The following is a 21541-nucleotide window of genomic DNA, read 5'->3' on the forward strand; positions in this document are numbered from 1 at the left end:
ATATGATAAAATATGGTCATTTTCCCGTTCCCTCTGTTGCGTAGTGATGGGCATTCAGTCTTCTGTTAGCCGGATCATTTGTCTCCGTTCACCTAAAAAGAGCCGTTCATTCGGCTCCCAAACGGCTGTTCGTTCAGTAAGACTTAGAAATGGAGAAACCATTACAACAATCACATTTTATTTCACCTTTATTTTGAGTCATGCTGAGACGAAGGTCTCTTTTCCAGGTGAGCCCTGTATAGCACCACAATACAATAAACACATGAAACTACACATTAAACAATTATACACTACAATACATGAAAAGCAAAATACAATCATATAAAACAGACAGGCTTCAGTAAAAAGGCTCCAGAGTGGTGCAGTGGTCTAAGACACTGCATCTCAGTACAAGAGGTGTCATTGCAGTAAATGGCTCAAATCCAGTCTGTATCACATCCAGCCGTGAATGGGAGTCCCATAGGGCGGCGCGCAATTGGCCCAGCGTTGCCCGGGTTTGGCTGGAGTAGGCCGTCATTGTAAATAAGAATTTGTTCTTAACTGTCTTTCCCTAGTTAAATAAAGGTTCAAATAAATAAAAAAATCAAATGCCCTAGAGGCACCAATTGCTCAAATCTTAAAGTGCATTGTTGATCATTCCAAACGCAAGGAAACCAAAGGCTGATTTACCTAAATCTCTAGACCCCAAAGGAAATATATCAAACAGTGTCATACTTCAGTAAAAGTAAAGATACCTTCATAGAAAATGACTCAACTAAAAGTCACCCAGTAAAATACTACTTGAGTAAAAGTCTAAAAGTATTTGGTTTTAAATATACTGAAGTATCAAAATGAAATTACTTTTTAAGTATCAAAAGTAAAATTAAGAACGTAACGAGAATGTGACTTTTGGGTTATTTTCTTTAGGAATGTGGTGGAGTAAAAGTAGAAGTTGTCAAATATAAATAGTACAGAAACCAAAAAACTAGACGCCATTACTACTGTACGCTAATACATGCCTTATCCAGTGTTTATATGCCAGTAATTCATGTATGGGTACTATCCATACTGCATATCCTGTTTATCTATCCCCTTGGCATAGTTCTGGGTACAGTACAGTATTAAGCCCTTCAAATTGTTGGTTGTGTCTAAGATGGCTAACAGGTGATAATTCTTACACAACCAGTATGGCCGACCGGTGATGTCATCACACCCGGTCACTTCCTCATACGTACCTAGCCTCTACCAAGATGGCTGTCTGTTTACATATTAGCATTGTTAGCCACACAGCATGCTAACTCGCTACCACTAATGGTGCTGGTTATATTATTGCTATATATTCCGCCTGCTAGCCTAGCGTGCTAAGTTATTACCTTTGCTAGCTCTATATATATTGTGTGCTGTTTATCATAGCAGCCCATTGCTAACACCTTGCTGCATAGAGCCATTGTCCCTGTCAAATAAATCAGCAACTATTACAGACTACCTAAACTACACCAAAGATGGCTGATAGAAAAAACTAATGCTGATGACACAGTGCTACATATGGAGCGGCAGGAAGTCTAGTGGTTAAGAGCATGGGGCCAGTACCCAATGTTGCTAGTTCAAATCCCTGAGCCAACATGATGAAAAATCTGTCAATGTACCCATGAGCAAGGCACTTAACCCTAATTGTTCCTGTAAGTTGCTCTGGATAAGAGCGTCTGCTAAATGACTAAAATGTAAATATAGCCATGCATATTCCTATATAGTCATAGTTAAGCATGGTCCTTGTAACTCCAGGATAGTGGGTTTGATTCCTGGGACCATCCAAACAAGTCTGTTAAATGGCACATAATACTATTATTATAGATCATTTCACATTTAAACCAATGAACGACTGGGTTCACTGGCCTCATCTTCCTCATTCTTCGTCGTCTCCTTGTTCTTCTTCATTACTGACGTCCACGCTTCCTGTTTAAACAGGATGAGAGACAGGACTAGTACTGAACTGTCTAATAGCACCTCACATGAACACAGTCAACTAAGAGAAACATTTTAAAAACTAAACACAAACTAGTTTCATCACGAAGTATAATATGGTCATCACTGGACTGGTGGAAGCTACTATGTAGTCAAGAACTCTGTGTCTCCTATTGACCGTGTAGACCAGTGGTCACCTATTGACCGTGTAGACCAGTGGTCACCTATTGACCGTGTAGACCAGTGGTCACCTATTGACCAATGAGACCAGTGGTCACCAACCGTCTGTCAACATCACTACCACTCAGATTCTCTTTTAAACAGGACTTCAAAAACAGAAGCCTACGCAACATTAACCTGTATCTTAAACTGTATCTTTAACCTCTCTTGGGCAGGTGGGATGCTAGCGTCCCTCCCACGGTTCACACTATTCAACAGCCAGTGAAAAATCAGAGCGCCAAATTCAAAACAACAAAATGTCATAATTCAAAGTTCTCAAACATACGACTATTTTACACCATTTTAAAGGTACACTTCTCCTTAATGTAACCACATTATCCGATTTCAAAAAGGCTTTATGGCGAAAGCATAAAGTTAGATTATGTTAGGACAGGGACAACACAAGAAAAACCACACAGCCATTTTCCAAGCAGGAGAGGGGTCACAAATACCAGAAATTCAGCTAAAATTAAGCACTAACCTTTGACGATCTTCATCAGATGACACTCCTAGGACTCAATGTTAGACAATACATGTATGTTTTGTTCGATAAAGTTCATATTTATATCCAAAAACAGCATTTTACATTGGCGCGTGATGTTCAGAAAATATTTTGCCTCCAATACTGCCAGTGAATCAGCACAACAATTTACAAAAATACTCATCATAAACGTTGATAAAATATTAAACTGTTATTGAAAGAATTATAGAAGAACATCTCCTTTATGCAACCGCTGTGACAGATTTCAAAAAAGCTTCACGGGGAAAGCACACTTTGCAATAATCTGAGTACGGCTCTCAGAAACATACACCAGGCAATACAGATACCCGCCATTTTGGAGTCATCTAAAATCATAAATAGCGTTATAAATATTCACTTACCTTTGATCTTCATCAGAAGGCACTTCCAGGACAGGAATCCCAGGTCCACAATAAATGTTGTTTTGTTCGATAAAGTCCATAATTTATGTCCAAATACCTCCTTATTGTTAGCGCGTTCAGTAAGCAACTCCAAATGTAGGAAGCGCGACGAAAAGTTTAAAAAAAGTTATATTTACGTTCGTTGAAACATGTCAAACGTTGTATAGCATCAATCTTTAGGGCCTTTTTAACATAAAACTTCAATAATATTCCAACCGGACGATTCCAATGTCTTGAAAAACGTTTTGAAACACATACCTCATCACGTGAACGAGCGCCACAAAACTCATGTAATTTTCTGAGTCACCAACTTCCCAGCCTTCTTGTTCGCTCTCTGTTCACTGCAAAAGCCTGAAACTAGGTTCTAAAGACTGTTGACATCTAGTGGAAGCCTTAGGAAGTGCAAAATGAACCCCAAGTCACTGTGTTAGATAGGCAAGGACTTGAAAAGATTACAAGAACCAGATTTCCCACTTCCTGGTTGGATTCTTCTCAGGTTTTTGCCTGCCATATGAGTTCTGTTATACTCACAGACATCATTCAAACAGTTCTAGAAACTTCAGAGTGTTTTCTATCCAAATCTACTAATAATATGCATATTCTAGTTCCTGGGTCCGAGTAGTAGGCCGTTTAATTTGGGTACGTTTTTCATCCGGCCGTGAAAATACTGCCCCCCTACCCAAGAGAGGTTAAAATGGTGTAAAATAGTCATAAGTTTGAGAACTTTGAATTATGACATTTTGTTGTTTTGAATTTGGCGCTCTGAGTTTTCACTGGCTGTTGAATAGTGTGAAACGTGGGTGGGACGGTAGCGTCCCACCTGCTCAAGAGAGGTTAATCGTTGTAAAAATTCCCTGTCTTAGGTCAGTTAGGAACACCACTTTATTGTGGAGAGTGATTTATTTCAGCTTTAATTTCTTTCATCACATTGCCAATGAGTCAGAAGTTTAAATACACTCAATTAGTATTTGGTAGCATTGCCTTTAAATTGTTTAACTTGGGTCAAAGGTTTCAAGTAGCCTTCCACAAGCTTCCCACAATAAGTTGGGTGAATTTTGGCCCATTCCTCCTGATAGAGCTGGTGTAACTGAGTCAGGTTTGTAGGCCTCCTTGCTCGCACATGCTTTTTTCAGTTCTGCCCACAAATGTTCTATAGGATTGAGGTCAGGGCTTTGTGATGGCCACTCCAATATCTTGACTTTGTTGTCCTTAAGCCATTTTGCCACAACTTTGGAAGTATGCTTGGGGTCATTGTCCATTTGGAAGACCCATTTGCGACCAAGCTTAAGTTCCTGACTGATGTCTTGAGATGTTGCTTCATAATATCCACATCATTTTCCTTCCTCATGATGCCATTTATTCTTCGGCTTGCAAGCCTCCCCCTTTTTCCTCCAAACATAACGATGGACATTAAGGCCAAACAGTTCTATTTTTGTTTCATCAGACCAGATGACATTTCTCCAAAAAGTACGATCTTTGTCCCCGTGTGCAGTTACAAACCATAGTCTGGCTTTTTTATGGCAGTTTTGGAGCAGTGGCTTCTTCCTTGCTGAGTGGCCTTTCAGGTTATGTCGTTGTAGGACTTGTTTTACTGTGGATATAGATACTTTTGTACCTGTTTCCTCCAGCATCTTCACAAGGTTGTTTGCTGTTCTGGGATTGATTTGCTCTTTTCGTACCAAAGTACGTTAATCTCTAGGAGACAGAACGCGTCTCCTTCCTGAGCGGTATGACGGCTGCGTGGTCCCATGGTGTTTATACTTGCGTACTATTGTTTGTACAGATGAACGTGGTACCTTCAGGCGTTTGGAAATTGCTCCCAAGGATGAACCAGACTTGTGGAGGTCTACCATTTTTTTTCCTGAGGTCTTGGCTGATTTCTTTAGATTTTTCCTATGATGTCAAGCAAAGAGGCACTGAGTTTGAAGGTAGGACTTGAAATACATCCACAGGTACACCTCCAATTGACTCAAATGATGTCAATTAGCCTATCAGAAGCTTCGAAAGCCATGACATTTTCTGGAATTTTCCAAGCTGTTTAACCTCTAGGGTCGGCGGGACGAAATCGTCCCACCTACTCAACAGCCAGTTGAATCCCGTGGCGCGTTATTCAAATACCTTAGAAATGCTTTTACTTCAATTTCTCAAACATATGACTATTTTACACCATTTTAAAAGACAAGACTCGTTAATCTAACCACACTGTCCGATTTCAAAAAGGCTTTACAACGAAAGCAAAACATTAGATTATGTCAGCAGAGTACCCAGACAGAAATAATCAGACACCCATTTTTCAAGCTAGCATATAATGTCACATAAACCCAAACCACAGCTAAATGCAGCACTAACCTTTGATGATCTTCATCAGATGACAACCCTAGGACATTATGTTATACAATACATGCATGTTTTGTTCAATCAAGTTCATATTCATATCAAAAACCAGCTTTTTACATTAGCATGTGACGTTCAGAACTAGCATACCCCCCGCAAACTTCCGGTGAATTTACTAAATTACTCACGATAAACGTTCACAAAAAACAGAATTATTTTAAGAATTATAGATACAGAACTCCTCTATGCACTCGCTATGTCCGATTTTAAAATAGCTTTTCGGTGAAAGCACATTTTGCAATATTCTCAGTAGATAGCCCGGCATCACAGGGCTAGCTATTTAGACACCCACCAAGTTTAGCACTCACCAAAATCAGATTTACTATAAGAAAAATGTTATTACCTTTGCTGTCTTCATCAGAATGCACTCCCAGGACGTCTACTTCAATAACAAATGTTGGTTTGGTTCAAAATAATCCATAGTTATGTTCAAATATCCTCTGTTTTGTTCGTGCGTTCAAGACACTATCCGAATGGTAAATATGGGTGACGCGCACGACGCATTTCGTGACAAAAAAAATCTAAATATTCCATTACCGTACTTCGAAGCATGTCAACCGCTGTTTAAAATCAATTTTTATGCCATTTTACTCGTAAAAAAAGCGATAATATTCCGACCGGGAATCTGTGTTTAGGTTCAAAGACGATAGAAAATAAAAACATGGGGTCGACTCGTGCACGCGCCTCATCCCATTGTCCTCTGATAGAGCACTTGCCAAAAGTGCTAATGTGTTTCAGCCTGGGGCTGGAATTACATCATTCAGCTTTTTCCCGCTTTCTGAGAGCCTATGGGAGCCGTAGGAAGTGTCACATTACAGCAAAGATCCTCAGTCTTCAATAAACAGAGTCAAGAAGCTCAAGGAATGGTCAGAGAGGGCACTTCCTGTAAGGAATCTTCTCAGGTTTTTGCCTGCCATATGAGTTCTGTTATACTCACAGACACCATTCAAACAGTTTTAGAAACTTTAGGGTGTTTTCTATCCAAAGCCAATAATTATATGCATATTCTAGTTTCTGGGCAGTAGTAATAACCAGATTTAAATCGGGTATGTTTTTTTATCCGGCCGTGTAAATACTGCCCCCTACCCCCAACAGGTTAAAGGCACAGTCAACTTAGTGTATGTAAACTTCTGACCCAGTGGAATTGTGATAGTGAATTATAAGTGAAATAATCTGTCTGTAAACAATTGTTGGAAAGATTACTTGTGTCATGCACAAAGTAGATGTCCTAACCGACTTACCAAAACTATACTTTGTTAACAAGAAATTTGTGGAGTGGTTGAAAAAGTAGTTTTAATGACTCCAACCTAAGTGTATGTAAACTTCCGACTTCAACTGTATGAAATGGTTCTAAATAGGAACACTTTGCCTTCCTGGTACCAGGGCTGCTGAATCAAATGTACCTACTGCAAACAGCACAAAAACAAACAAAAAAATAGGAACGCGAGGCTTTATCGTTGGATGTTTTACAGAAATGTTTGGTGATAAACTAGGAATGGCTTGGAGATGGACCAGTCAATCACGATCGACCGGTTGGTGACCACTGATGTAGACAGACATGACTTTCCTCTCTCTTTAGGTTGTTTAATATATTATAGCTCCACCAGATAACACCACCACACCAGGAAGTAACACCACCACACCAGGAAGTAACACCACCACACCAGGAAGTAACACCACCACACCAGGAAGTAACACCACCACACCAGGAAGTAACTCCACCAGATAACACCACCACACCAGGAAGTAACACCACCACACCAGGAAGTAACACCACCAGATAACACCAGGAAGTAACTCCACCAGATAACACCACCACACCAGGAAGTAACACCACCACACCAGGAAGTAACTCCACCAGATAACACCAGGAAGTAACTCCACCAGATAACACCACCACACCAGGAAGTAACTCCACCAGATAACACCACCACACCAGGAAGTAACTCCACCAGATAACACCACCACACCAGGAAGTAACTCCACCAGATAACACTACCACACCAGGAAGTAACTCCACCAGATAACACCAGGAAGTAACTCCACCAGATAACACCACCACACCAGGAAGTAACACCACCACACCAGGAAGTAACTCCACCACACCAGGAAGTAACTCCACCAGATAACACCACCACACCAGGAAGTAACTCCACCAGATAACACCACCACACCAGGAAGTGTGACTTACCTTTCTGATAGTCAATATCCCTTTTTTTTATCAACAGGTAGAGACCTCCAGCTCCAGCAAGAACTGTAACAAGAACTGTAACAAGAACTGCTACTACAACTGTCAGCCAGCAGGAATGACACGTCTTAGGAAACATTTGATCTGAAACACAGGATGTAGAATTATTACAATACCTAATGCTTAATACACATGAAATGACTTTTAAACAGGACATTTTTTTACAGATAGTGCCTTTTTTCAAATATCCAAAACAGACCCTCACCTGGAACATGAACCCGTCTCTCCTTCATGTGTTTGATCTCCAACTGTTGAACCCGACAGGTGAAGGTGTTGTTGTCAGAGTTCTGGACGATGACATGGCTTGTCACAGTGTAGCAGCCTTCACGGTCTCTGCCTGTCTCTGTAGGTCCAGCAGCAGAGAGGACACGTCCATGAGCATCACACCACTCCATGACAGGCTCTGGGTAGCAGCCTTCAGCCTCACACCGCAGGACCACCTCATCGCCTTCGTTTCCCTCAATGATTATAACTGGTCTAGACGCAGCACCTATACAGATACAAAGATATACCACGGCTTTCAGCCAATCAGCATTCAGGGCTCAAACCACCTAGTTTATAATGTTTGTGATATCAGACTGTATACCACAGGTATGACAAAACAATACTTTTTACTGTTCTGTTACCTTGGTAACCAGTTTAACAGCAATAAGGCAACTCAGGGTTAGTAGTATATGGCCAATATACCACGGCTAATGGCTGTATCCAGGTTGCGTCGTGCATAAGAACAGCCCATAGCCGTGATATATTGGCCATATACCACACCCCCCTCGTGCCTTATTGCTTAAATATAACACAAGGGTTTGTTGATATTCTTGGACCTTTAAATTAATAGAGGAACTAACAAGTGATCACAGCATTGTACATGGACTTAGCTGGGGTTAAGGTAAGGATGTAGTCTAACCAATGTACAGTATGTAACTAATACTCATGCTATGGACTTGACATTGAACTCACCGTTGATTTCATGAGATCTGTCTCCTAAGGGGGTTTGGGTGGTCAGCAGGTGTGTTGACTCACCAACAATGAGTTGAATGATGGTTTTCTGGTGGTCCAGCAGTGGAATGTAACCTACGTTTTCGTTTATACCCGAGAACAGTTGAGACGGTACTGTTTCTGAATAAACGTTGTGAGTAATAAAACGGAATTACATAGGTCACTTCCTGCCCGGTATCTTATTCCGCCGCTATACAACTTTGTTTGCGTTATTTGTTGGCAACCTTGTTATTTACAACGTTTTTGGAACAGATTCCTATTGGAACGTTCCACAAATTATACCCACCCTGACAGGCTGACCATGTGTATATGACCAATACAATCTGACTTGACAGGCTGGTGGTGTGTGTGTGTGTGTGTGTGCCTGTGTGTGTGTGCCAGTGTGTGTGCGTGTGTGTGTGTGTTGAGAGAGCACTACAGTTATTGGCTCCCTTCGTCTACACTAACACGCAGTGTTGACGTAATGCGACTTTCAACAGCAAAGAGGTGAAAGGAGGCAGTGTGTTTTTCAAAGTTTTTTTTATAGGGAGTGGGAGTGTGAATTTGACTTGACAGGCTGGTGGGGTGTGTGTGTGTGTGTGTGTGTGTGCGCAGGGGCGAAAATCTGATATCAACTTTGGAGGGGACAATTACATTACATTTTCTCAAGAGCAATTCCTGAGGGGGACACCAAAAGTAGTGCTGTAACACATAGCCTACATTGTAATATGGTAAATGTATATTGAGGAACCAAAGAAATAAGGTGTTTGCCGTACTCCTAACTACCGGTACCCAAAACTACACAACTAATCACAACAGCAATACCATTGCCTTTAACAAATCTTAGTTCAGTCACCAGTTTAAGTTGAGTGGGGGTATCCATGGCATTTTCCAATTATGTTCCTATTTTACAAGTAAAAAAAATTGAGAACCTTTCATAATGTTGCCAAACAAAGACTCAACAAACTTACCTGAGACTCCCTGTCTCTGCCAGTCTGTCCCTGCATATCTGTCCCCAACTCTGCTGTCTGTGTGCCATCTGTTGCCTGCTCTGCCTAATGACATCATTGTGAAACATTTCCATTAGAATTTCATTTCTTTCTTATGAACATTTTATCAACTAGTCTTTGAGATATTAGGCTACTAGGGTTCTTACTATGTGTTTTGGTGTATTGAAAAATACTCTTTTATTTTTCTGCCATTTTTCTACCTGGCTGGCTGGCTGGCTACACACACAGTGTGTAGGTTATTTACAGTAGGAGATGGGCTTCTATCATCTTCAATCATTCTATATGGGCTTCGATCTAAAAGGTAGCTAGCAAATGTGAAACGGATTAAAATGACAAGAGTTGACAGCTGTATGAGTTCACCATTTACACAACATATGCTGCAACCTTTTGTAATTTTAATAGTTTGTTTCATATTGGCTGGCTTCCAACAATAGCTGAATTTGCAAAGCTAGCGAGCACCAATTCAGTTTCAGTGGTGTTTGCTATAATCTTTGCTACCCGGGTTAAATAAAGGTGAGATTAAATAAATAAAAGTTCCCTTGCGACAATTTAGCTTTTGCAACGAGACCATTAAATATATTTAAGACAATGGTAGATGAGAGTGTAGTTCTGTTCAGTTTGGACTTCAGTTTATCGCTAACCTTATCACAGGGACTTTGAAGCACTAACTTACATCATCTGCATGCTGATTCCATCTTTGACGACGCCACATAAATGGAATAGGTACTAGCTAGCTTAATAGTTAATATTTGCGCGCTAGCTCTGCATATTCAGCTAGTGTGTGTGTGCGCGATTGACTGGATGAACCTCACGGCAGTTACGGAGCAAGCTAAGGAACTGGCAGTGGATCAAACCATTGTGAGGCAAAGGGGTCGCAATCTTTTGAAACTTAAAAACGCGCTATTAAGTGTCAATAATCAGCACAATTGCTTTCATTGCGTATTATTAATATTATTTAAATTACATAGTTATGTTTCAGTGATATATTGGGGGGGACAAATCATATTTTTCCCAGGATGGGGGGGTCGTGTCCCCCCCGTCCCCCCCGGGATTTCCGCCCCTGGGTACAAGTGTATCGTTAGATAGAACTATAGGATCGTGTCTATCTGCAATACGATACAGTGACCTGAAACCGCTGAGCTGTCTGCTGCAAACACACTCTCCTCCAGCGGCCACTCCCTCCCAAGTAACCCCCTCTTGCTGAAGAAAGTCGCATTGCGTCAAACTCGCCACAGGAACCACTGGATATGTCTGATCACCGCTCAGCGGTCAGTACTGACTGGGAAGCGGTGTTTCACTGCGTGTTAGTGTACACGAAGGGAGCCAATAACTAGTGGTCTCTCAACACACACACACACACACACATTGGACACTTCCTGGTTGGTATCATTAACACATTATTATAAATAATGACTATTATTCACTCTAAAATTAGATGTTTTTTCATTTATATGATAAAATATGGTCATTTTCCCGTTCCCTCTGTTGCGTAGTGATGGGCATTCAGTCTTCTGTTAGCCGGATCATTTGTCTCCGTTCACCTAAAAAGAGCCGTTCATTCGGCTCCCAAACGGCTGTTCGTTCAGTAAGACTTAGAAATGGAGAAACCATTACAACAATCACATTTTATTTCACCTTTATTTTGAGTCATGCTGAGACGAAGGTCTCTTTTCCAGGTGAGCCCTGTATAGCACCACAATACAATAAACACATGAAACTACACATTAAACAATTATACACTACAATACATGAAAAGCAAAATACAATCATATAAAACAGACAGGCTTCAGTAAAAAGGCTCCAGAGTGGTGCAGTGGTCTAAGACACTGCATCTCAGTACAAGAGGTGTCACTGCAATAAATGGCTCAAATCCAGTCTGTATCACATCCAGCCGTGAATGGGAGTCCCATAGGGCGGCGCACAATTGGCCCAGCGTCATCCGGGTTTGGCTGGAGTAGGCCGTCATTGTAAATAAGAATTTGTTCTTAACTGTCTTTCCCTAGTTAAATAAAGGTTCAAATAAATAAAAAAATCAAATGCCCTAGAGGCACCAATTGCTCAAATCTTAAAGTGCATTGTTGATCATTCCAAACGCAAGGAAACCAAAGGCTGATTTACCTAAATCTCTAGACCCCAAAGGAAATATATCAAACAGTGTCATACTTGAGTAAAAGTAAAGAGACCTTCATAGAAAAGGACTCAACTAAAAGTCACCCAATAAAATACTACTTGAGTAAAAGTCTAAAAGTATTTGGTTTTAAATATACTGAAGTATCAACATTTAAATTACTTTTTAAGTATCAAAAGTAAAATTAAGAACGTAACGAGAATGTGACTTTTGGGTTATTTTCTTTAGGAATGAGGTGGAATAAAAGTAAAAGTTGTCAAATATAAATAGTACAGAAACCAAAAAACTAGACGCCCTTACTACTGTACGCTAATACATGCCTTATCCAGTGTTTATATGCCAGTAATTCATGTATGGGTACTATCCATACTGCATATCCTGTTTATCTATCCCCTTGGCATAGTTCTGGGTACAGTACAGTATTCAGCCCTTCAAATTGTTGGTTGTGTCTAAGATGGCTACCAGGTGATAATTCTTACACAACCAGTATGGCCGACCGGTGATGTCATCACACCCGGTCACTTCCTCATACGTACCTAGCCTCTACCAAGATGGCTGTCTGTTTACATATTAGCATTGTTAGCCACACAGCATGCTAACTCGCTACCACTAATGGTGCTGGTTATATTATTGCTATATATTCCGCCTGCTAGCCTAGCGTGCTAAGTTATTACCTTTGCTAGCTCTATATATATTGTGTGCTGTTTATCATAGCAGCCCATTGCTAACACCTTGCTGCATAGAGCCATTGTCCCTGTCAAATAAATCAGCACCTATTACAGACTACCTAAACTACACCAAAGATGGCTGATTAGAAAAAACTAATGCTGATGACACAGTGCTACATATGGAGCGGCAGGAAGTCTAGTGGTTAAGAGCATGGGGCCAGTATCCAATGTTGCTAGTTCAAAACCCTGAGCCAATAAGATGAAAAATCTGTCAGTGTACCCTTGAGCAAGGCACCTAACCCTAACTGTTCCTGTAAGTTGCTCTGGATAAGAGTGTCTGCTAAATGACTCAAATGTAAATATAGCCATGCATATTCCTATATAGTCATAGTTAAGCATGGTCCTTGTAACTCCAGGATAGTGGGTTTGATTCCTGGGACCATCCATACAAGTCTGTTAAATGGCACATAATACTATTATTATAGATCATTTCACATTTAAACCAATGAACGACTGGGTTCACTGGCCTCATCTTCATCATTCTTCATCGTCTCCTTGTTCTTCTTCATTACTGACGTCCACGCTTCCTGTTTAAACAGGATGAGAGACAGGACTAGTACAGAACTGTCTAATAGCACCTCACATGAACACAGTCAACTAAGAGAAACATTTTAAAAACTAAACACAAACTAGTTTCATCTAGAAGTATAATATGGTCATCATCACTGGACTGGTGGAAGCTACTATGTAGTCAAGAACTCTGTGTCTCCTATTGACCGTGTAGACCAGTGGTCACCTATTGACCGTGTAGACCAGTGGTCACCTATTGACCGTGTAGACCAGTGGTCACCTATTGACCAATGAGACCAGTGGTCACCAACCGTCTGTCAACATCACTACCACTCAGATTCTCTTTTAAACAGGACTTCAAAAACAGAAGCCTACGCAACATTAACCTGTATCTTAAACTGTATCTTTAACCTCTCTTGGGCAGGTGGGATGCTAGCGTCCCTCCCACGGTTCACACTATTCAACAGCCAGTGAAAAATCAGAGCGCCAAATTCAAAACAACAAAATGTCATAATTCAAAGTTCTCAAACATACGACTATTTTACACCATTTTAAAGGTACACTTCTCCTTAATGTAACCACATTATCCGATTTCAAAAAGGGTTTATGGCAAAAGCATAAAGTTAGATTATGTTAGGCACACCGTGACAGGGACAACACAAGAAAAACCACACAGCCATTTTCCAAGCAGGAGAGGTGTCACAAATACCAGAAATTCAGATAAAATTAAGCACTAACCTTTGACGATCTTCATCAGATGACACTCCTAGGACTCAATGTTAGACAATACATGTATGTTTTGTTTCGATAAAGTTCATATTTATATCCAAAAACAGCATTTTACATTGGCGCGTGATGTTCAGAAAATATTTTGCCTCCAATACTGCCAGTGAATCAGCACAACAATTTACAAAAATACTCATCATAAACGTTGATAAAATATTATACTGTTATTGAAAGAATTATAGATAACCATCTCCTTTATGCAACCGCTGTGACAGATTTCAAAAAAGCTTCACGGGGAAAGCACACTTTGCAATAATCTGAGTACGGCGCTCAGAAACATACACCAGGCAATACAGATACCAGCCATTTTGGAGTCATCTAAAATCATAAATAGCGTTATAAATATTCACTTACCTTTGATCTTCATCAGAAGGCACTTCCAGGACAGGAATCCCAGGTCCACAATAAATGTTGTTTTGTTCGATAAAGTCCATAATTTATGTCCAAATACCTCCTTATTGTTAGCGCGTTCAGTAAGCAACTCCAAATGTAGGAAGCGCGACGAAAAGTTTAAAAAAAGTTATATTTACGTTCGTTGAAACATGTCAAACGTTGTATAGCATCAATCTTTAGGGCCTTTTTTTAACATAAAACTTCAATAATATTCCAACCGGACGATTCCAATGTCTTGAAAAACGTTTTGAAACACATACCTCATCACGTGAACGAGCGCCACAAAACTCATGTAATTTTCTGAGTCACCAACTTCCCAGCCTTCTTGTTCGCTCTCTGTTCACTGCAAAAGCCTGAAACTAGGTTCTAAAGACTGTTGACATCTAGTGGAAGCCTTAGGAAGTGCAAAATGAACCCCAAGTCACTGTGTTAGATAGGCAAGGACTTGAAAAGATTACAAGAACCAGATTTCCCACTTCCTGGTTGGATTCTTCTCAGGTTTTTGCCTGCCATATGAGTTCTGTTATACTCACAGACATCATTCAAACAGTTCTAGAAACTTCAGAGTGTTTTCTATCCAAATCTACTAATAATATGCATATTCTAGTTCCTGGGTCCGAGTAGTAGGCCGTTTAATTTGGGTACGTTTTTCATCCGGCCGTGAAAATACTGCCCCCTACCCAAGAGAGGTTAAAATGGTGTAAAATAGTCATAAGTTTGAGAACTTTGAATTATGACATTTTGTTGTTTTGAATTTGGCGCTCTGAGTTTTCACTGGCTGTTGAATAGTGTGAAACGTGGGTGGGACGGTAGCGTCCCACCTGCTCAAGAGAGGTTAATCGTTGTAAAAATTCCCTGTCTTAGGTCAGTTAGGAACACCACTTTATTGTGGAGAGTGATTTATTTCAGCTTTAATTTCTTTCATCACATTGCCAATGAGTCAGAAGTTTAAATACACTCAATTAGTATTTGGTAGCATTGCCTTTAAATTGTTTAACTTGGGTCAAAGGTTTCAAGTAGCCTTCCACAAGCTTCCCACAATAAGTTGGGTGAATTTTGGCCCATTCCTCCTGATAGAGCTGGTGTAACTGAGTCAGGTTTGTAGGCCTCCTTGCTCGCACATGCTTTTTCAGTTCTGCCCACAAATGTTCTATAGGATTGAGGTCAGGGCTTTGTGATGGCCACTCCAATATCTTGACTTTGTTGTCCTTAAGCCATTTTGCCACAACTTTGGAAGTATGCTTGGGGTCATTGTCCATTTGGAAGACCCATTTGCGACCAAGCTTAAGTTCCTGACTGATGTCTTGAGATGTTGCTTCATAATATCCACATCATTTTCCTTCCTCATGATGCCATTTATTCTTCGGCTTGCAAGCCTCCCCCTTTTTCCTCCAAACATAACGATGGACATTAAGGCCAAACAGTTCTATTTTTGTTTCATCAGACCAGATGACATTTCTCCAAAAAGTACGATCTTTGTCCCCATGTGCAGTTACAAACCATAGTCTGGCTTTTTTATGGCAGTTTTGGAGCAGTGTCTTCTTCCTTGCTGAGCGGCCTTTCAGGTTATGTCGTTATAGGACTTGTTTTACTGTGGATATAGATACTTTTGTACCTGTTTCCTCCAGCATCTTCACAAGGTTGTTTGCTGTTCTGGGATTGATTTGCTCTTTTCGTACCAAAGTACGTTAATCTCTAGGAGACAGAACGCGTCTCCTTCCTGAGCGGTATGACGGCTGCGTGGTCCCATGGTGTTTATACTTGCATACTATTGTTTGTACAGATGAACGTGGTACCTTCAGGCGTTTGGAAATTGCTCCCAAGGATGAACCAGACTTGTGGAGGTCTACCATTTTTTTTCCTGAGGTCTTGGCTGATTTGTTTAGATTTTTCCTATGATTTCAAGCAGAGGCACTGAGTTTGAAGGTAGGACTTGAAATGCATCCACAGGTACACCTCCAATTGACTCAAATGATGTCAATTAGCCTATCAGAAGCTTTGAAAGCCATGACATTTTCAGGAATTTTCCAAGCTGTTTAAAGGCACAGTCAACTTAGTGTATGTAAACTTCTGACCCAGTGGAATTGTGATACAGTGAATTATAAGTGAAACAATCTGTCTGTAAACATTTGTTGGAAAGATTACTTGTGTCATGCACAAAGTAGATGTCCTAACCGACTTAACAAAACTATACTTTGTTAAGAAGAAATTTGTGGAGTGGTTGAAAAAGTAGTTTTAATGACTCCAACCTAAGTGTATGTAAACTTCCGACTTCAACTGTATGAAATGGTTCTAAATAGGAACACTTTGCCTTCCTGGTACCAGGGCTGCTGAATCAAATGTACCTACTGCAAACAGCACAAAAACAAACAAAAAAAATAGGAACGCGAGGCTTTATCGTTGGATGTTTTACAGAAATGTTTGGTGATAAACTAGGAATGGCTTGGAGATGGACCAGTCAATCACGATCGACCGGTTGGTGACCACTGATGTAGACAGACATGACTTTCCTCTCTCTTTAGGTTGTTTAATATATTATAGCTCCACCAGATAACACCACCACACCAGGAAGTAACACCACCACACCAGGAATTAACACCACCACACCAGGAAGTAACACCACCACACCAGGAAGTAACACCACCACACCAGGAAGTAACACCACCACACCAGGAAGTAACACCACCACACCAGGAAGTAACACCACCACACCAGGAAGTAACTCCACCAGATAACACCACCACACCAGGAAGTAACTCCACCAGATAACACCACCACACCAGGAAGTAACTCCACCAGATAACACCACCACACCAGGAAGTAACTCCACCAGATAACACCACCACACCAGGAAGTAACTCCACCAGATAACACCACCACACCAGGAAGTAACTCCACCAGATAACACCACCACACCAGGAAGTAACTCCACCAGGTAACACCACCACACCAGGAAGTAACTCCACCAGGTAACACCACCACACCAGGAAGTAACTCCACCAGATAACACCACCACACCAGGAAGTAACTCCACCAGGTAACACCAGATAACTCCACCAGATAACACCAGAGTCCACACCAGGAAGTAACTCCACCAGATCACACCACCACACCAGGAAGTAACTCCACCAGATAACACCACCACACCAGGAAGTAACTCCACCAGATAACACTACCACACCAGGAAGTGTGACTTACCTTTCTGATAGTCAATATCCCTTTTTTTATCAACAGGTAGAGACCTCCAGCTCCAGCAAGAACTGTAACAAGAACTGCTACTACAACTGTCAGCCAGCAGGAATGACACGTCTTAGGAAACATTTGATCTGAAACACAGGATGTAGAATTATTACAATACCTAATGCTTAATACACATGAAATGACTTTTAAACAGGACATTTTTTTACAGATAGTGCCTTTTTTCAAATATCCAAAACAGACCCTCACCTGGAACATGAACCCGTCTCTCCTTCATGTGTTTGATCTCCAACTGTTGAACCCGACAGGTGAAGGTGTTGTTGTCAGAGTTCTGGACGATGACATGGCTTGTCACAGTGTAGCAGCCTTCACGGTCTCTGGCTGTCTCTGTAGGTCCAGCAGCAGAGAGGACACGTCCATGAGCATCACACCACTCCATGACAGGCTCTGGGTAGCAGCCTTCAGCCTCACACCGCAGGACCACCTCATCGCCTTCGTTTCCCTCAATGATGATAACTGGTCTAGACGCAGCACCTATACAGATACAAAGATATACCACGGCTTTCAGCCAATCAGCATTCAGGGCTCAAACCACCTAGTTTATAATGTTTGTGATATCAGACTGTATACCACAGGTATGACAAAACAATACTTTTTACTGTTCTGTTACCTTGGTAACCAGTTCATAACAGCAATAAGGCAACTCAGGGTCCGTAGTATATGGCCAATATACCACGGCTAATGGCTGTATCCAGGTTGCGTCGTGGATAAGAACAGCCCATAGCCGTGATATATTGGCCATATACCACACCCCCCTCGTGCCTTATTGCTTAAATATAACACAAGGGTTTGTTGATATTCTTGGACCTTTAAATTAATAGAGGAACTAACAAGTGATCACAGCATTGCACATGGACTTAACTAGGGTTAAGGTAAGTATGTAGTCTAACCAATGTACAGTATGTAACTAATACTCATCATGCTATGGACTTGACACTGAACTCACCCTTGATTTCATGAGATCTGTCTCCTAAGGGGGTTTGGGTGGTCAGCAGGTGTGTTGACTCACCAACAATGAGTTGAATGATGGTTTTCTGGTGGTCCAGCAGTGGAATGTAACAGGTGTAGTTTCCAGCATCAGAGAGTTTCACTCTGGTCAACTTTAAACTAGCGTTGCCGTTCTCTAGTTCTTCTTTAAACAGTGACGTTCTTCCCCTGAAGACTGGATTCTGGAGCACAAGATCGTCCTTCTCATCTCTGTAAAGATGGACCTCTTTTGGTTTTAGGTCTGGTCTCTGCCACTCTACTGACTGATACACAGCACTGACAGTGCTGCTCAGGGTGCAGGGCAGGATGGCATCATCACCAACTAAGGCCACAATGTGCTGAACTGTACCTGAAAGAAACAGATTACAGATTGATATACTTTGAGACAAAGCCAGATATACTCAGCAAAGAAAGAAACGTCCCTTTTTCAGGACCCTGTCGTCGTCCTACAAATGTGAACTTTACTCTCATAGACAATTCAATAAATCATCTCACTAAATAGTATGGATCAGTTAGAATAATCGGTTTATTGATTAGTTGATCGGGGGCGTTTGAATCAATCACAGATATGAAAAAGGCTGCATTTCCACAGACAGCTGATCTCTCTTTAGTGAGAGCTTCCACATTATGCTAGGCTTCCTCAGGAGACACGGTTAAAAGATCCAATGTAGCCGTTTTTATCTCAATATCAAATCATTTCTGGGTAACGATTAAGTACCTTATTGTGATTGTTTTCAATTAAAATGGTCAAAAAGAAACAAAAATAGAATCTTAGCAAAGACACTTTTCTCAAGCAATAATTTATCTGGGACTTGTCTGGGGCTGGTCTGGGACTGCCTGAATGTAGCATTGACATTGTCCATATGTTGCCTTTCTAGATCCATGGACCTTATCCGTATATCAGCTCTGCTGCACGGCAGGTCTCCACTGCCAAGACCAGCAGCAAACGTCTGTGGGTTCCCTCATCAGTTATGCCAAGCACTAGCTTATCTCTGATCAGTTCATCTCTTAAAGCACCATAGTCACATGTAGCTGCCTTTTCCCTTCGCCTAGTGACACAGCTGTCAATGGACTCCCCGTCCTCTGGTTTGCAACAACCGAAAACATAACGCTCGTAGATAAACGTACTTTGCTGGCTTAAAGTTCAAGAGCATCGAGAATAGCTGTAGCGTTACCATGCTGAGCTGCTGTTAGGTTCAGGTTGTGTTTGAAGCTAACTAGCATAGTCCTCCCATCCACCTCTAAACGTATCCCAGTTTGTGCTGGATGTCTAACCGCTGCTAACAACACTGAAGCTAACTAGCAAACTCACTCTAGCTAAGGACAAGTTTTACTCAAATAAGCATGTTTTTGGGGCGGTAAACCAGAACAGGTGACTCTAATTTGCGGAAAGCATGGTTAGTTATCCGACTCTGACACCATGTTTGAATGTTAAATAACGAGACAGAGGCATTGATGCGAGTAACCAGTCTTGTTCAGTATATTACAATACATCCGGGTATTTCAAGCACATCGGTAAAAACACTGGAGTTGCAGTAATTAACATTGACCACCAGATGGCGTCACTGTGCCACCTTACAGCCATAACAATAGGATCCAATCTGATGATTTGGGGAAACCGGTCCCTAACCCTGTTCCATTCTACAGATCCTGTGTTTAAGAAAGTAACGTTACAACTGCAAAACCCACATTATCACTAGTTATCAAACGTACTTACCGCCGGTGTCACTTGATGTTAATGATATACTAATGATGTACATTAAAAGTGTACACAACCCGCAGACTGAATAAGTCTTCATATTGTCCGGTTAAAGACAGAAGTTATGTAGAACCTGCCTCTCTCCTAAACCGGTTAAAGACAGAAGTTATGTACAAATATAGGATCGTGTCAATCTATCTTCTACACGATACAGTGACCTGAAACCGCTGAGCTGCTGCTGCAAACACACTCTCCTTGATGAAGAAAGTCGCATTGCGTCAAACTCGTCACAGGAACCACTGGATATGTCTGATCACCGCCCAGCGGTCAGTACTGACTGGGAAGCGGTGTTTCACTGGGTGTTAGTGTACACGAAGGGAGCCAATAAATAGTGGTCTCTCAACACACACACACACACACACACAGACACACACACACACACACAGACAGACAGACACACACACACACACACCCCACCAGCCTGTCAAGTCAGATTGTATTGGTCATATACACATGGTCAGCCTGTCAGGGTGGGTATAATTTGTGGAACGTTCCAATAGGAATCTGTTCCAAAAACTTTGTAAATAACAAGGTTGCCAACAAATAACGCAAACAAAGTTGTATAGCGGCGGAATAAGATACCGGGCAGGAAGTGGCCAATGTAATTCCGTTTTATTACTCACCACGTTTATTCAGAAACATGTCTGTCTTCATTCTGGTATCCTCCACCGTCTCTCGTTCGTTGTTTTAGTTATTATTTCCCGTGTGTCGGCATTCGGCAGGTGAACTCTACTGCTCCTCTATTAGGCTCCTCTATTAGGCTCCTCTATCAGGCTCCTCTATCAGGCTCCTCTATCAGGCTCCTCTATTAGGCTCCTCTATTAGGCTCCTCTATCAGGCTCCTCTATCAGGCTCCTCTATCAGGCTCCCCTATATTAGGCTCCTCTATTAGGCTCCTCTATCAGGCTCCTCTATTAGGCTCCTCTATCAGGCTCCTCTATCAGGCTCCTCTATCAGGCTCCTCTATTAGGCTCCTCTATCAGGCTCCTCTATCAGGCTCCTCTATCAGGCTCCTCAATCAGGCTCCTCTATTAGGCTCCTCTATCAGGCTCCTCTATTAGGCTCCTCTATCAGGCTCCTCAATCAGGCTCCTCTATTAGGCTCCTCTATCAGGCTCCTCTATTAGGCTCCTCTATCAGGCTCCTCTATTAGGCTCCTCTATCAGGCTCCTCTATCAGGCTCCTCTATCAGGCTCCTCTATCAGGCTCCTCTATTAGGCTCCTCTATTAGGCTCCTCTATTAGGCTCCTCTATTAGGCTCCTCTATGGTTAACATGTAACTTCA

At 41.5% G+C, this 21541-nt stretch overlaps 2 protein-coding genes across 3 annotated transcripts; both read right to left on the reverse strand.

The window, feature by feature from the left end:
* Positions 1 to 170: 170 nt before the first annotated feature.
* On the reverse strand, positions 171 to 8590 carry LOC106591982 (butyrophilin subfamily 2 member A2). The gene is made up of 4 exons (XM_045700615.1): positions 8569 to 8590; positions 7929 to 8213; positions 7667 to 7807; positions 171 to 1932 (listed from the first exon to the last, which is right to left on the reverse strand). The coding sequence occupies exons 1-4, from the start codon at positions 8588 to 8590 to the stop codon at positions 1883 to 1885; spliced, it is 498 nt and encodes a 165-aa protein (XP_045556571.1). The 3' UTR covers positions 171 to 1882.
* Positions 8591 to 11327: 2737 nt separating this feature from the next.
* On the reverse strand, positions 11328 to 20449 carry LOC106594193 (CD276 antigen). 2 transcript variants are annotated; one of them, XM_045701660.1, is made up of 5 exons: positions 20216 to 20449; positions 18521 to 18847; positions 17701 to 17985; positions 17452 to 17579; positions 11328 to 13091 (listed from the first exon to the last, which is right to left on the reverse strand). In XM_045701660.1, exons 1-5 carry the CDS (start codon positions 20295 to 20297, stop codon positions 13002 to 13004), a joined length of 912 nt encoding a protein of 303 aa, XP_045557616.1. In that variant the 5' UTR covers positions 20298 to 20449; the 3' UTR covers positions 11328 to 13001. The 2 variants fall into 2 exon arrangements, with proteins under 2 accessions (XP_045557616.1, XP_045557615.1); XM_045701659.1 differs by having other exon boundaries at positions 18458 to 18847.
* Between the last annotated feature and the right edge of the window lie 1092 nt (positions 20450 to 21541).

The sequence above is a fragment of the Salmo salar genome, chromosome ssa18 (genome assembly GCF_905237065.1).
Source record: "Salmo salar chromosome ssa18, Ssal_v3.1, whole genome shotgun sequence".
Classification (NCBI taxonomy): domain Eukaryota; kingdom Metazoa; phylum Chordata; class Actinopteri; order Salmoniformes; family Salmonidae; genus Salmo; species Salmo salar.

Excerpts from the sequence above, each read along its gene's own strand:
- LOC106591982 (XM_045700615.1), bottom strand. The coding sequence starts at position 8,590 with ATGTACAATGCTGTGATCACTT. Across the intron at positions 7,808-7,928 it reads GAGACGGGTTCATGTTCCAG|ATCAAATGTTTCCTAAGACG; the intron begins GTGAGGGTCTGT and ends CCTGTGTTTCAG. Across the intron at positions 1,933-7,666 it reads GGATATTGACTATCAGAAAG|GAAGCGTGGACGTCAGTAAT; the intron begins GTAAGTCACACT and ends CTGTTTAAACAG.
- LOC106594193 (XM_045701659.1), bottom strand. The coding sequence starts at position 20,297 with ATGAAGACTTATTCAGTCTGCGGGTTGTGTACACTTTTAATGTACATC. Across the intron at positions 18,848-20,215 it reads AACATCAAGTGACACCGGCG|GTACAGTTCAGCACATTGTG; the intron begins GTAAGTACGTTT and ends TGTTTCTTTCAG. Across the intron at positions 13,092-17,451 it reads GGATATTGACTATCAGAAAG|GAAGCGTGGACGTCAGTAAT; the intron begins GTAAGTCACACT and ends CTGTTTAAACAG.